Source organism: Miscanthus floridulus, chromosome 16, assembly GCF_019320115.1.
Source record: "Miscanthus floridulus cultivar M001 chromosome 16, ASM1932011v1, whole genome shotgun sequence".
NCBI classification, from domain to species: Eukaryota; Viridiplantae; Streptophyta; class Magnoliopsida; order Poales; family Poaceae; genus Miscanthus; species Miscanthus floridulus.
The window spans coordinates 86,237,969-86,252,723 of record NC_089595.1 but is presented as its reverse complement, the minus strand read 5'-3'; the positions used below and the strand labels follow the sequence as shown (position 1 = coordinate 86,252,723).

The 14,755-nt window shown below is 49.9% G+C and overlaps 1 protein-coding gene across 2 annotated transcripts; it reads left to right on the top strand.

Annotated features, from left to right (window-relative positions):
• The first annotated feature begins 678 nt into the window (after positions 1–678).
• Positions 679–13,609, top strand: LOC136514463 (potassium channel AKT2-like). Of its 2 annotated transcripts, XM_066508414.1 has the most exons (9): positions 679–790; positions 948–1,245; positions 1,383–1,601; positions 9,927–10,143; positions 10,274–10,591; positions 10,693–11,250; positions 11,366–11,551; positions 11,645–12,326; positions 12,423–13,609. In XM_066508414.1, the coding sequence occupies exons 2-9, from the start codon at positions 1,037–1,039 to the stop codon at positions 12,581–12,583; spliced, it is 2,550 nt and encodes an 849-aa protein (XP_066364511.1). In that variant the 5' UTR covers positions 679–790; positions 948–1,036; the 3' UTR covers positions 12,584–13,609. The 2 variants fall into 2 exon arrangements, with proteins under 2 accessions (XP_066364511.1, XP_066364510.1); XM_066508413.1 differs by lacking the exon at positions 679–790 and having other exon boundaries at positions 803–1,245.
• Positions 13,610–14,755: the final 1,146 nt, after the last annotated feature.

The following is a 14,755-nucleotide window of genomic DNA, read 5'->3' as shown; positions in this document are numbered from 1 at the left end:
CAGGGGAGGAGCCGCCGCTTGGCTACCGGGGAGGCCGCGCGTTCCGTACGGGCGCGGGGAGAAAGACAAGATGTTGGGCAGGGTGTTGGGCCCACCAGAATGGGTCTGGAGGGAGGATTTTGGTGACCCCAATAAATTTAGGGTCCGTAGTAGGAGCTCTGCTGAAGTTGGATTTTTTATCTGAGCCACTATATTTAGAAGTAGGGGCTGCTGGAGTTGCTCTTAGCATAAAGCCGATAGAGGGTGGTTGTGCTTGACGAAGATGACGGCTTACCTAATTAAGGATGAAAAGTGCAGGACATACACGCCTGAAGTAGGTGGGGGAAAAATAATAATCAGTTTTGATCGGCTAGTTGTGCTGTGATAGAATCGCAGAAATCGTGATAAACATGCATGATGCACGGAGGAGCAGAGCTGCATTTGCCTAGAGACTACACCCGCTGCCGACTGCACTGCACTATCCGACTGTCGCCATTCAGCAATGAATTCGAAAGCGCAAAACTCCAATCTAAAAAGGACCTGATCGAGACACCAGCATGGCGGTATGCTTGGCGCCGGAGGCAGACAGGTAGGCTTGCATGGACCCCAAGCACATGTCCACATCCATGAACATTTCATACGTGCATTGTCTCAAAATCGCGGTGAATTCCCAGCCACAACCACCGGCCGTTCTGTTTACAAATCCACAATTCCACACACCTGTAGGCCGCGTCCGTGTCTAGGGAGATGTGTGCAGCTGCGCCTGGTGGTCATGGTCACTGTCGTCGCGGACAGCACCCCCTTTCCCTCAGTCAGATCCCAACCTCCTCGCTCCTCCATTATTGATGCCTTGATGCTTTGGCTGCTTGCTTCATTATTTCGATGCCTCCCTGATCTGATTTGATTCTTGCTTTCCCTTTGCCTTTCTCGGCCGGCCCCATCTTTTCTTCCCAATCCCCGGCCAGCAGGCTGCAGTGCCACCACAAGCTGGAAGCTGCTCAATTCGCAAATATAGTACTAGTAGTTGCGAGGCTGGTGCAGGAAGCAGCGTTGCGTGATGAAGAGCTCGAGCTTTGAGACCACGAGCAGCGCCGGCGGCAGCTCTGGCACGGGCACGGGCACGGGCTCGAGATCCGGCTCTGGCTCCTTCAACCTCCGGAACCTGTCCAAGGTCATCCTCCCGCCGCTCGGCGGGCCGTCCGGCCAAAGCCAGTCCCATGGCGGGTCGGACAAGTGGGTCATCTCGCCGCTCGACTCCAGATACAGGTGATGCAATGACTGTAAGCTCATTGTCATCTCTACATAGGAGTATCCTGCATCAATGATGGATCAGGCATGCCATCTAGCTCGCTAGTCAATCTGACATGCATACATGTCATGGATGCTCGATCATGCATCATCAGGTGGTGGGATACGTTGATGGTGGTCCTGGTGGCGTACTCGGCGTGGGTGTACCCGTTCGAGGTGGCCTTCATGAACGCGTCCCCCAAGGGCGGGCTGGAGGTGGCGGACATCGTCGTGGACCTCTTCTTCGCCGTCGACATCGTGCTCACCTTCTTCGTCGCCTACATCGACCACAGGACCCAGCTCCTCGTCCGTGACAGGAGGAAGATAACCCTCAGGTACACACACCATGCCTTTGCCTTGCTCCATCTCTCTGTGTTGCAATTGCAACGTCATACTGTAGTAGGGAATAGGTACGTACAGTAGCGTCTTGACAGTGGTCAAAAAGTTTACGAACCATATGTGGCCGTGACGAGCCATTTACTATCAGCTCCTCCAATTCGGCGCTGCTAGCGTCCTGACGCTGAGCCCTTCGCACCGAGGCATTCCAAACCTGCCTGCCTTTGTTAAAAAAAACAAACCTGCCCGTCCTAGCCGCTCACATCTCTTCACCACCCGACCCGTCGTCCTAGCCGCTCACTTCTCTTCACCGCTCGACCCTCCGCGGGAATAGAACAGAACCCGCTCGCCCCTGCATCACCCGTTCCCCCACGCTAAGTGTGTTGCATCCTCCCCGTGCTCCCATCAGAAAATTGTTTTGCAACATCGAACAAAGCGCGATGCGAGGTGAAACATCAGAACAAGTCTACTGCAACATCAGAACAAAAACGATTGCAATACGAGATGCAACATCAGAAAAAAGACTAATGCAACAAAGAAAAATTACTTGGTGCAACAACAAACCAAAACTACTGCAACAACAGAAACAAAGCGCAATGAGAGATGCAACATCAGAAAAAAAAGACTAATGCAACAAAGAAAAATTACTTGTTGCAACAACAAAACAACGCTACTGCAACAACAGAAACAAAAGGGCAATGCGAGATGCGACATCAGAAAAAAGACTAATGTAACAAAGAAAAAAGACTTGTTGCAATAGAAAAACGACGCTACTGCAACAACAGAAACAAGCGCAATGTGAAATGCAACATCAGAAAAAAAAGACTAATGCAACAAAGAAATATTACTTGTTGCAACAGCAAAACAAGCCTACTGTAACAGAGCTCGCCGGAACCCTAGCCACCGCCACGTCCCTCAGATCTAGATCCAGAGGAGGAGGAGGAGGAGAGCTCAGATTCAGAGGAGGAGGAGGAGGGCTTAGATTCAGAGAAGGACCCACCTATCTCGCCGAAAGCCACCATCGCCCTCCTCTCCAGTGGCATGGAGGTCGCGGAGCGAGGGAGGGAGGCAGGGAGGGAGGGTGGCTCGCCGGAAGCCGTCGCCGTCGCCCTCCTCTCTGGTGGCATGAAGGTCGCGGAGGGAGGGAGGGAGGGAGGAAGGGAGGGAGGGGCGGCTCGCCGGAAGCCGCCGCCGTCTTCGGTGGCATGGAGGTCGCGGAGGAAGGGAGGGGCGCGGCGCGCGAGCGCTGCGTGCCAGCAGCGAGAGAGTGGAGGAGCGGGAGGAGAAGAGGGCGAGCAGAGCGAGAGAACTGGCTGCGTGTTCACGGGATGGATGGGGAGGGAGTCGAGCCGACGGATAAGGCGAGGCGCGTCGAGTCGTGCGGGGTCCGTTTGGATGGGATGGACGCCCGCACGGTATCATTACCGTCTCCAATTTCCTCTGCAATAGCGCAGTAGGTGATCACAGAAACTAGGAGGTTGTTTGGTCGTTGCCATAGTTTGCCATTTGCCACGCCTCACAAACGGTAAACCATAGCTGCCATAGAAAGTGTGGTGAGCAAAATCGAAACCATACTTGTGACAAAGTTTGGCACAAAATTAAGTTTATAACATGTGCGACAAGGTGTTAAGAATGTGTGACTTGACATAGTTAGAGCATCTCCAAGAGTTTCCAAAATATAGTCCCCAAAATTGTTGTATTTTCCAAGTCGCCAATAATAATTGGGAGTAGCAAAGAAGAATTTCCCCAGCAGTTTCCAAAAACCAACTCCTAAAATATCAAAACATCAGTTACATCAGGACCCCAAACTACATCTAAATACCAGCAGCTCCTTCCACTTTAGCGTCACCAGTTTTAGTAACGAACGCCTAGCTCTTGCTTGCATCATTCGATTCCTGCCTCGGTCGGACGCACGCAAGTTTCCTTCCCATCCTCTGCTTCCTTTTCTTGCCGGGGCATCGGTCCGTCAGAAAATGGCAAGGGTAGTTCTAGGTTTGGTTGGAGATTAGTTCGGCTGCCGAATCCCACTCTGATCATTCATGTGGATATGCATAAGCATAACACATGCGTGCCGGACCCACTCAATAATGCGTCACAGGTACGACGCTGATAAGTGATACCATGCTTGTACCCGTTGTCATCACACCATTAAGATCAAAGATACTGTTCTGGTTGGAATTTTTTTTAGACATGACAGCATACGATGCTACGGAGATTTCGGGGAAGAACACGTGGCTACTTTAGCAAATAAAAAACTACTTCCTGTAGACATAAGTTAAGAAATCATAACATGGGGAATTGTTACAGAAAGAAAAAGAAAATATATTCTGGAGTATGCATGACGTCCTGTTCGTTTAGGTTTATTTGGCTTATAAGCCATGACTGAAAGTATTATTAATTGGTTTGATGTGAGAGAAAAATACTGTCCGTTGACTGATAAGTCATGACTTGTAAGTCAAATACGACGGAGCCAACAAGCTGATATACGATTTATGAAGTTGTGGCTGATATCGGACGCGAACACTGTACTGAGTGCGCAGCTCTCGGACAGATCAAATGTGCCACATCGTCATCACAGTGGAATGGTAGGTATTCCGGACGTGTTTGATTGCATATACCGTACCGGCTTTTGCGACAGGCTCCGTGCTGCAGTGGACCGTGTTTGTTTGTCTGGACACTCAAGAGCCTGGGCCGTGCGGTGTTTAGGGGATGTTTGATTGTTCACAAATTCACGTCAAATCGAATGTTTAGATACTAATAAAGAACATTAAATATATATTAATTATAAAACCAATTACATAGATGAAGGCTAATTTGCAAAACGATTTTTTAAGCCAAATTAATTTGTTATTAGCACATGTACTGTAGCACCATATTGTCAAATCATGAACTAATTAGGCTTAAAAGATTCGTCTCGCAAATTAGTCATAAGTTGTGTAATTAGTTTCGTAATTAGTTTATATTTAATACTCCATTCATGTGTCTAAACATTTGATGTGACAGAAATTTTAGGAGCGCATGTAGAAACCAAACAAGGCCTTAGAGTACCCCAGGAAACAAAACTTCTCACGGGCTCGACCTCGCGTCGGCTCCTGCAGGCTTCCTCGGTCCATTTTCGGTTGGAGGCCCATGGCTCTGGCGTCATTGGAAAATTTCCGCCGCGGGCGCTAGGGTTTCCTTCCCCCTTTTATTGGGATATTTAACTTTTTACCATTATAATGGATGGCACCTCCTGAAATAGCATCTTTAGAATTGACACTACGGTTTTACCAGCAGAGAGAGAAATTTGATACGAAATTGCCACTTTTGCTCGCGTGGCACGCCAACAAATCACTCCAGCGCGGATCCGAGTCAGTAGCCTCATGCGAAATGACGCCCCTGCCCCTGGCATGTGTTATACTCACAGACAGTCGGACCCCACCTGTCAGCCATCTCTCCCCACCTCTCCTCTCGCTGACGGGGTGGACCCCACCTGTCAGGGTCATCCCCTACCTTCAGCCACTGATCCCCTTCGCTGGCCATAGCCGGGCGACCACGCGATCATGCCCCATCCGCACCCCTCCCACATCCTCAGCATCCCGCACGGACCTGGCCCCTCCACCGCATCCACCACACCACCGCAGTCGCGATCCCTCCACCGTGCCCACCGAGTCAAGCCGCCATGGGCGGCATACGACCGAGCTTCCCACTGCCAGGGGTGCCCACTGCTCATTCCTCCCCCTCTCCGCCGCCCCTCAGGCCCCTCTCCACGCCGCAAACGTCCCGCCCCTCCCTCTGTCCTCTATTCTTATCCAGCGCCGCCAATCACCGTAGCCACCGCCATTGCCGAGCTTCGGTTTGAGCTCCGGATCTCCACACAGACACCACCATTCGCTTCCCCGCTTCCTCCGTTGGCCTAGTAAGGATACATCGCCCCTGCTGCACCGCTTCTCGGCGTCGAACCGTGCCCGCAGCGCCATCCCGCCGACGAGAAGCTCGTCGTCATGGTCCTCACCTCCCACAGCAACGGCACCGGCGGCGGCACGCCGGCTCCGAGCACGACACCGCCGTCGGCGTCACCGGCGTCGACCCCTCTCGCCAGCTCCACCCCACCCCTGTCGTTGTCACCCGCTTTGCCTAAGGGATCGGTTGCTGGAGGTAGGGGATGACCCTGACGGCCGGGTCCACCCGTCAGCGGGAGGAGAGGCTGGGAGAGATGGCTGACAAGTGGGGTCCGACTGTCTGTGAGTATAAACACGCCAGGGCAAGGGCGTCATTTTGCATGGGGCTGCTGTCTCGGATCCGCGCGGGAGTGATGTGTTGGCGTGCCACGCGAGCAAAAGTGGTAATTTCGTATCAAATTTCTATCTCTGCTGGTAAAATCATAGTGTCAATTCTAAAGATGTTGTCTAAGGAGATGTCGTCCGTTGTAATGGTAAAAAAGTTAAATATCCCCTTTTATCCCCTCCGCCACCTCCTCCTCCTCATCCACTCGCTCTCACTCCTCTCCGTCACTCTCTCCTACTCCCCCACCTCCCTCCTCGTCTCCAGTCATCGGTGGTCTATGGTAGCAGCGCGGTGGTAAGCGGCCCTCGCTCTCGTGCGTGGGGTATCTCCCTCGTCTGTTTCACCAGCGGTGCATGGGTCCGGAGCTTCTCCTTCTTCTTCGCGGAGGCAGTCCCTACGCCAGCGAGAACTGCTTTGGGTGCCCGTGTTTGTTTGCTGGGACGTTGCCAGAGGTTGTGGTTGATGGTGGTTCACCTTCGTCTGCTCGGCGTCACACTAGTAGAAAAACGAGTTGTAGTCCCGGTTCTTAACCCCCCTGTAATCCCGGTTTTGGAACCGGGACTACGAAATCGGGACTAAAGGTCTTGATTTTTAGTCCCGGTTCCTCCAACCGGGATTAGAGGTGTTTATTGGGGTAAAAAAAGTTGCAGCTGTGGAGATTCGAACCTACAACCTCCCACTTCAGCTCTTGCACGCGTTACCATCTCACCTACTACCACACATCTTACTTAGATAAGATACTCTTTCCTTTTAAATTTAGTTTGGAGACACCTTTAGTCCGGGTTTGAGACACAAACCGGGACTAAAGCTACCTTTAGTCCGGGTTCGTGTGTCAAACCGGGACTAAAAGTCACACTTTTAGTCCGGGTTCGTGTCTCAAACCGGGACTAAAGATTCTCGCACTTTTAGCCGTTGGGCAGGGACCTTTAGTCGTGGTTGGAGCTACCAACCGGGGCTAAAGATTTCTCTAGTCCCGGACGCGAAAAATACCGGGACTAAAGTCAAATTTCAAAGTGAATCAAATGTCGTTTCTCTACTTCCTCTTCACGGCCTCTTCTTTAGTTCCTCTTCTCGACACTCAAAGCAAGGTGAAATCCTTGCCTTTCTCCTTGTGGTGCGGTCTAAGCATGTTGTGGTTCTCGTGTTGTTCTTGTTTCTCTGGGATTTGGGGCGGCCTCAAGGCTGATGATTGGGGAAAATGTGCGATATGCTCAGATCTGTTGTTTATTGTAATCAATCCATGATTTTTGGTGCTAGACCCGTACTATGCAGCCTGTTCATGAGTTAGTAGGTTTCCTGTAGCACCTACGATGAGATTGTGTACTCTTGATTTTGACTGCTCTTACATATGGTAGCATGATCTGTGCCGATGATTCTTGCTGCTTCATCTTGTCTGTATGAGCTTGGACTAACTACTACTGCTTAGATGAGGTTGTTGTGTTACCTTTCTGTGGCCTCTGTGTCATCAGCATGTTCGTTTGGTTGTGGCTTGTCATAAACGATCGTAAATTTCTAGCCGGAACAATATTTTTCTCTCACACAAACCAGCCAGTAGTACTTCTTCACAAACCAGCAACGATACGAACCAGCGAGTATTGTTCCTGCTTATTTTTCTGTCTACTGTCCTTTGATTTTGCTGTGTCGATGATGTAGGGTCCTATCCTTTGGGTGGCTTGTGTCCACACAAGCAGCCGGGGCTAGGGCTTGTGTGTCCACATGTTATCTTATCTTGAAGATACAGCACTTTTTGAAGCCAACCTTGCAAGCCCAACAACCTAAACGAGTAATAAGTTCATTATTGTTTATAGATGGATTCTCAAGCTAGCGGATCCTACCTGGCCTCTCAGGCTACTGCCCTGGTTGTGTCATGGTAGCTTTCCTGTCCTCTAGGTTGAAGAGGAAGAGGGGTGAAGAGGAACCTATTGTCTATGGTCTTAGGCTAGAGGCAGATGAACACTGGCGGAAGAATGACAACTTATCTATAACTCTTCTGATGTTGAATGCCTGACCACATATCTTCCTCCTGACATATTCGATATTCTGGATGCACTAGCTACTTTAAACAGCAACTTTTAAAGCGACAACTTTGAATTTTATTATTTGTTTTTTGACTAGCAATATTTGCTTACATATTTTGTAGCAAAGCAAAAAAAAAAAGCATCACTAGTACTTGATAAGATGACAAGAATACGCACAAAAGAATTTAGATTTTTATGGAAAAATATTGAAAACACTTATTTTCACAATACATGTGAGCACTGAGTAGATTTGTATAATATAGAAAAATGTCTGGAAAACACGATGCGCCATGCCTAAACACTCGGAAGAAATGGACATCCTGATTCAGAGCAACTTCAGCGGTAGCTTTCAAAATAGGTCCTTACTTTTATTTGAGGACTTTCTGTATTTTTGTGGGTCCTGTTTTTCGGCTACACTCCAGTGGCCCTCAAAGTTGGGCCCTCAATGGTATGGCTATCTATATAATGTGGAACCTTTGGAAAAAAAGCGCAGAAGAATCTTTGAAAATGGGAACCTCATTAGGTCATTGAAAAAACAAAAGAATATTTAGCCAATACAAAAGGACCCTATATTTGTAGGGATAGACTACATTTTCCTCGGGGCCTTTCTATTTGCGTGTTCCGGAGGGTGTACTTGGTCGGGACTGCAGATGGCGAGGGTGATTCCCTGCGGTCAGCGGTTTAAACCGCATTCTTGAACATAAATTCTCTTTTCCGCTTAACTGAAAGGCAAAGCTCTCGCCGGTTCTTTTAAACAAATGTCTAATTTCAAGAAGCATACGAACATGTGATACATATGTGCCTTATATTAATTATATATATCGTTTGAGGAAAGCCTTATATTATTTATATAATAAACCATAATAAAGTATCCACGGTGTCCGGTAAAAAAAAGCGGTCCTGCTAGCGCCCGAACGCCCACGGCTAGTCTGTTTCCACGCCACCGTTTCGCGCGTCCATGTGAAGGCCCACACCGCTCAGACATCGCCCGCCTGTGCCTACATTTTGTATGCCCACGTGGGGCCCGCACCGTACGCGCATCCCATATGCAACACCTGATCTACTTTTGAAACATCCAGATGCAATACTTGCAACATATAAAAGACGATAGATGAAACACTTGCAAAAACGCATGAAAAAACACTTAAAATCCATTGCAAACATATGCAACATTCAGATAAAACACTTGCAACATATGTGAAACATATGCAACAACCAGATAAACACACCTGCAACGTACATCTGAAAAAACAGATGAAACATTGGGAACAGATGCTTGCAACATACGTGTATAAACTATTGCAACATTTGCAACATCCCAATCTACTTTTGCAACATCCGTATAAAACACTTGCAACATATCTCTAGAACATCTGGAAAAATATGTTTGCACCACGCGTTTTTCATCACAACATGGCGCTGGCGGTGCGGCGAACTGACGTGGTGGAGGCGAATGCCACAGCAGATGGCGGCACCTGACGCGGTGGAGGCGGTCGCAGCCGGCCTACCTGGGCACTATGGCTCGGGGACGGTGGTGAGGAAGGACATGAGGCTGGCGCGGACGAACAGTTTGGCGACGAAGACGGTGATGTGGCCTTGCGCCTCAGCGCTATCGATCCACTACAGCGGTGTGGGGCGAATCTACGCGGGCGGGAGCGAGCAGCGCGTGCGGAGCGAGGCAAATGGGCGGTAGCGAGCGGCGCTTGCGGAGTGAGGCAAGCGGAGTGTGCGGAGTCTGTGTGTGTGGATGGTTCGATGTGTGCGGTTGGGAACTGAGCAACCGAACCCCTAAACAAAGCATTTTCAAAAACAAAAAACATCAGAAACCCAGAAGAAAGCATTAGGCTTAGCTTTTCGGCCCATGGGCCATTTCACAGATTACTGCGACCCCTTGCTCAAACCAGGCCTTGATTGAATATTGATTGATTTTTCCTCCTATATGAAGAAAAAAATCCCTCAAAAAATGAAAAGGGAAGTAGAATAATTGCTTCATCAAGCAATTGACGCTGCGAGCTTTGCTGCTGTGCGCTGCGCCCGTAGGTACCTGTCGACGTTCTTCGTCATGGACGTGGCATCGACGATCCCGTTCCAGGGCCTTGCCTACCTCGTCACTGGCGAGGTCAGGGAGAACGCCGCGTACAGCATGCTGGGCGTCCTACGCCTCTGGCGTCTCCGCAGGGTGAAGCAGTTCTTCACCAGGCTCGAGAAGGACATCCGCTTCAGCTACTTCTGGATCCGCTGCGCGCGCCTCGTCGCGGTCGGTAACCATCCACATCCACCTACTCTAGCTTAGATTGAAGAACCGACCACGTTGGTCACTGCGCAATTCCGAGTTCCGATGACTGAATTCTGAAGCGTTTGGCGGTGCGCCGCGCGTGCACGTTCAGGTGACCCTGTTCCTGGTCCACTGCGCCGGGTGCCTGTACTACCTGATCGCCGACCGGTACCCGCACCGGGAGAAGACGTGGATCGGCGCGGTGATCCCCAACTTCCGGCAGGCCAGCCTGCGGATCCGCTACATCTCCTCCATCTACTGGTCCATCACCACCATGACCACCGTCGGCTACGGCGACCTGCACGCCGAGAACACCGTCGAGATGATCTTCAACATCTTCTACATGCTCTTCAACCTCGGGCTCACCGCCTACCTCATCGGCAACATGACCAACCTCGTCGTCGAGGGCACGCGCCGCACCATGGAGTTTGTAAGCACTGCTCGCTCTTGGCCTTGGCCTTGGCATCGCGCCTCTCATGCTGTGTATTGCAATGTTAATGGATGACACGATGGACTTGCGTTTGGATGCAGAGGAACAGCATCAGGGCCGCGTCGAGCTTCGTGGGTCGGAACCACCTGCCGCCGCGGCTGAAGCAGCAGATCCTGGCCTACATGTGCCTCAAGTTCAGGGCGGAGAGCCTGAACCAGCAGCAGCTCATGGACCAGCTTCCCAAGTCCATCTGCAAGAGCATCTGCGAGCACCTCTTCGTGCCGGTCGTCAAGGACGTCTACCTCTTCAACGGGGTCTCAAGAGAAATGCTCCTGTCCCTGGTCACCAAGATGAAGCCGGAGTACATCCCGCCCAAGGAGGACGTGATCGTGCAGAACGAGGCTCCGGACGACGTGTATGTCGTCGTCTCCGGCGAGGTGAATGTCATACTGTTCGACGGCATCGACGAGCGGGTGGAGGCGATGCTGGGGCCGCGGGACATCTTCGGCGAGGTGAGCGCGCTGAGCGACCGGGCGCAGGCCTTCACGTTCCGGACGAGGACGCTGAGCCAGCTGCTGCGGCTGAAGCAGGCCACGCTCAAGGAGGCCATGCAGAGCAGGCCCGAGGACAGCGTCGTCATCATCAAGAACTTCCTCAAGGTTACCAGTCGTCTCGCAGCTCTCTGCAAAAGTCTGAACAAACTGCACCGTGCTCTGTGCTGCAGCTGGGTGATCACTCAAACGGTTGCTTTACTTGTCTCCGTGTGTGTTGCAGCATCAGGTCGAGATGCATGGCATGAACATGAAGGTCGAGGACTTGCTGGGAGACAAGACTGGCGAGCACGACGACGACGCGAATGTGCTGACGATCGCCGCGATGGGAAACAGCGGCTTACTCGAGGACCTCCTCAGGGCAGGGAATGACGCTGACGTCGGCGACGCCATGGGCAGAACAGCATTGGTAAGCGAGCATACACACGAATCCAGGGCATTCTGCATCCATGCACAGCACAGCCATTTGATCCGGACGCTGTTCTTGGCGACGCCATCGCAGCACATCGCGGCGTCCAAGGGGTACGAGGACTGCGTGCTGGTGCTGCTCAAGCACGCGTGCAACGTGAACATCAAGGACGCACAGGGCAACACGGCGATGTGGAACGCCATCGCGGCGGGGCACCACAAGATCTTCAACATCCTGTACCACTTCGCGCGCGCGTCCAACCCGCACGCCGGCGGAGACGTCCTGTGCCTCGCCGCGCGCCGCGGCGACCTCGACGCGCTCCGGGAGCTCCTCAAGCTCGGCCTGGACGTGGACTCGGAGGACCACGACGGTGCCACCGCGCTGCGCGTCGCGATGGCCGAGGGACACGCCGACGCGGCCAGGTTCCTGATCATGAACGGGGCCAGCGTGGACAAGGCGAGCCTCGACGACGACGGCTCCGGCTCCGGCTCCGGCGCCGCGCGGCTAACAATGTCGCCGACCGAGCTGCGCGAGCTGCTGCGGAAGCGGGAGCTCGGCCACTCGATAACCATCGTTGACTCGCCAGCGGTGGTCCCGGACGGCGGCTCGTCGGGGCACAGCCGTCCAGGCAGATTACAGAGCACAAGATCGGACAACCAGCGGTGGCCTCGGGTGAGCATATACCAGGGTCACCCTTTCCTCAGAAACCGCAGTTCTGAAGCTGGCAAGCTGATCAATCTGCCTGGCACCATGGAAGAATTCAAAGCCATCGTCGGTAGGCGCAGAAAGCACAGTTCATTCAGTTAATTGTGTTGCAGTGACAAATTAATTGAAGTACTGATGTATGCTATTGCGCTTTCTTTTTCTTCAGGTGAGAAATTGAAAGTTGATGCGGAGAAGGCGCTGATCGTGAACGACGAAGGAGCGGCGATCGACTCCATCGACGTGATCCGGGACAACGACAAGCTGTTCGTGGTCACTGAAGAAGATCTGAGGAGGCTGGCATCAATGGACTCGCTGTCTTCATCATAGCGTTTGTAGATCCAGGTTTTTCCATAGCAAGTCACACGGTAGATGTGCATCCAACCAAGAGTATTGTATGTTTAATAACTGAGTCATCTATATGCATTCAATTATGACACATATCTACTCATGCAAGTTATTCACATCAACAACCCATGCCATCCACTAAAATGTATTTATTTATCCACATCAGCAATACCATACAATCCACTAAAAATTTATTCACGGTACCCACAGCAACGCGCATGATATGCTTATCGTATCTTATAATCATAAACTCCACTAGCCTTCTATCTCAATATGCAAGTCATCAACATCATGGATCTCCTACTAAATGTCACGTCATCCCTAGCTACTAACTTTTAACCTTTTAATGTAAGTTATCCAGGTCATCTCAACTAAGTGTAATTACTATTTTTAATAATATAAAAAATATACAGGACATCCATATATTGTTATTTGTTTTATTGTTCCATCGTCTTATAATTCAAGTTCTACCAAATTATATTAGTTGTTTTAATGGATTCTTTAATTGCATTGGCTATTTTTTATGAGAACCGATGCAAGCAGTCACCCCGGAGTGGGGCTAGTTCTAGCAGGGGCAGAGGAGTGGGCAGCAGCGGTGGTCGTGGTCACGATGGCCATGACACCGCTGGAAGAGGCACGTTTGATGAAGAAAGGCAGAAGTGCAGAACCATCCCAGCAGCTTGTCCAGCTAAACCCCCTACTCGATATGATAGATGATATATGAGAGAGTTCGATGGATTCCCTGTGATGAGTCCATTAGAGGTGTACCCCATGTTTTGATTTTCTGGGAGTAAATTGTTGGAAATGGTCGGAGCGGAGTCTTGGAGATACCCTCAAATTTTCTCCCTACTCTCTTTTAAGCGCTCCCTCAATCCTCAAATACTGACGTATCCAAGCAATTGTAGGACATTATTATGTGGTGAAACAAATGTTGTATGTAACCCTATCGAATTACCATATTTGGATCGATATATATATTAATGGTAGGTATGCATTTGAATGTTGTCTCTTGAAGGGTTTGTACATCTAGAATCCCTTATAATTTGGAACAAATTTGAATGCTTGAATAGGGAGGGGGTAGAATAATCATAGATTTTGCCAGGTAATTAATCTGACCTGTTGGTGATGCTCTAACAATGTCACTATCTAGATAAATGCTCGTATCCGATGATACTAGCCCGAAGAAACTCACAAATATGCCTTATCTTGGGAGTCACACTGAGACTGGCTTTTCGCATGAGCAAAGGTCTAGCTAGAGTATACACACCCTAACTATTAGACCGAGGGATTAAAAAAGACAATGAGTTAGCTAGCTTATTTTTATCTCATCGTTCATGTTTATCCTTGAGAAAAACCAAACTTTATCTCCACCCACCCAACATATGCATGACATATTCGCAGCTCACCTTCACCCCACACCTCTATTTGTATTTTGTCGATAAAAAACAAACTGGAGTTGCAAACGGACTACGCCCCGTTCGCTTGTCTTAAAGTTTGGCTTGTTCGGCTTGTTTTTTCAGCCGGAACAGTGTTTTTCTCTCACAACAATTCAGCCGGAACAGTGTTTTCAGCCAGTTTCAGCCAAAGTTCAGACCAGCGAACGGGGCCTAAGGCCTTGAGAGTTACTCCCTCCGTTTTATTTATCTAGCGTAAGTTAGAAGGACACGGTCTCCTAATTTACACTTTAACCATTTATTTACTTTATATTATATTATTTATACTTATAAACCTATAATCATTGTATAGTATAATTTTTTTATATAAAGTTTGTAGTACTATTTTCTGTGCCGATCGCAGTATATTAAACTGTTGACCGTACTTACTTTAACGAAACACCTGATTTATTAGAGGGGGGGCGTATATTAAGGGGGTGTTTGGTTCGAGCTACTAAATTTTAGTAGCTACTAAACGGTTTAGTCATTTTTAGTAACTCCAGAGTTACTAGGGATGACTAAAGCTCTTTTAGTAGCTTTTAGTCACAGTGTTTGGTTAAAAAGTTACTAAAGTGACTAAAAGCTACTAAATTTAGTAGGCGAACCAAACAGGCCCTAACTCTGACCTGTGCGGTTGCCCGCCTCCACTTTAAGGGTCTGTTTAGTTCCCAAAAAATTTTGCACAGTACCTATCACATCGAATCTTACGGCGCATGCATGG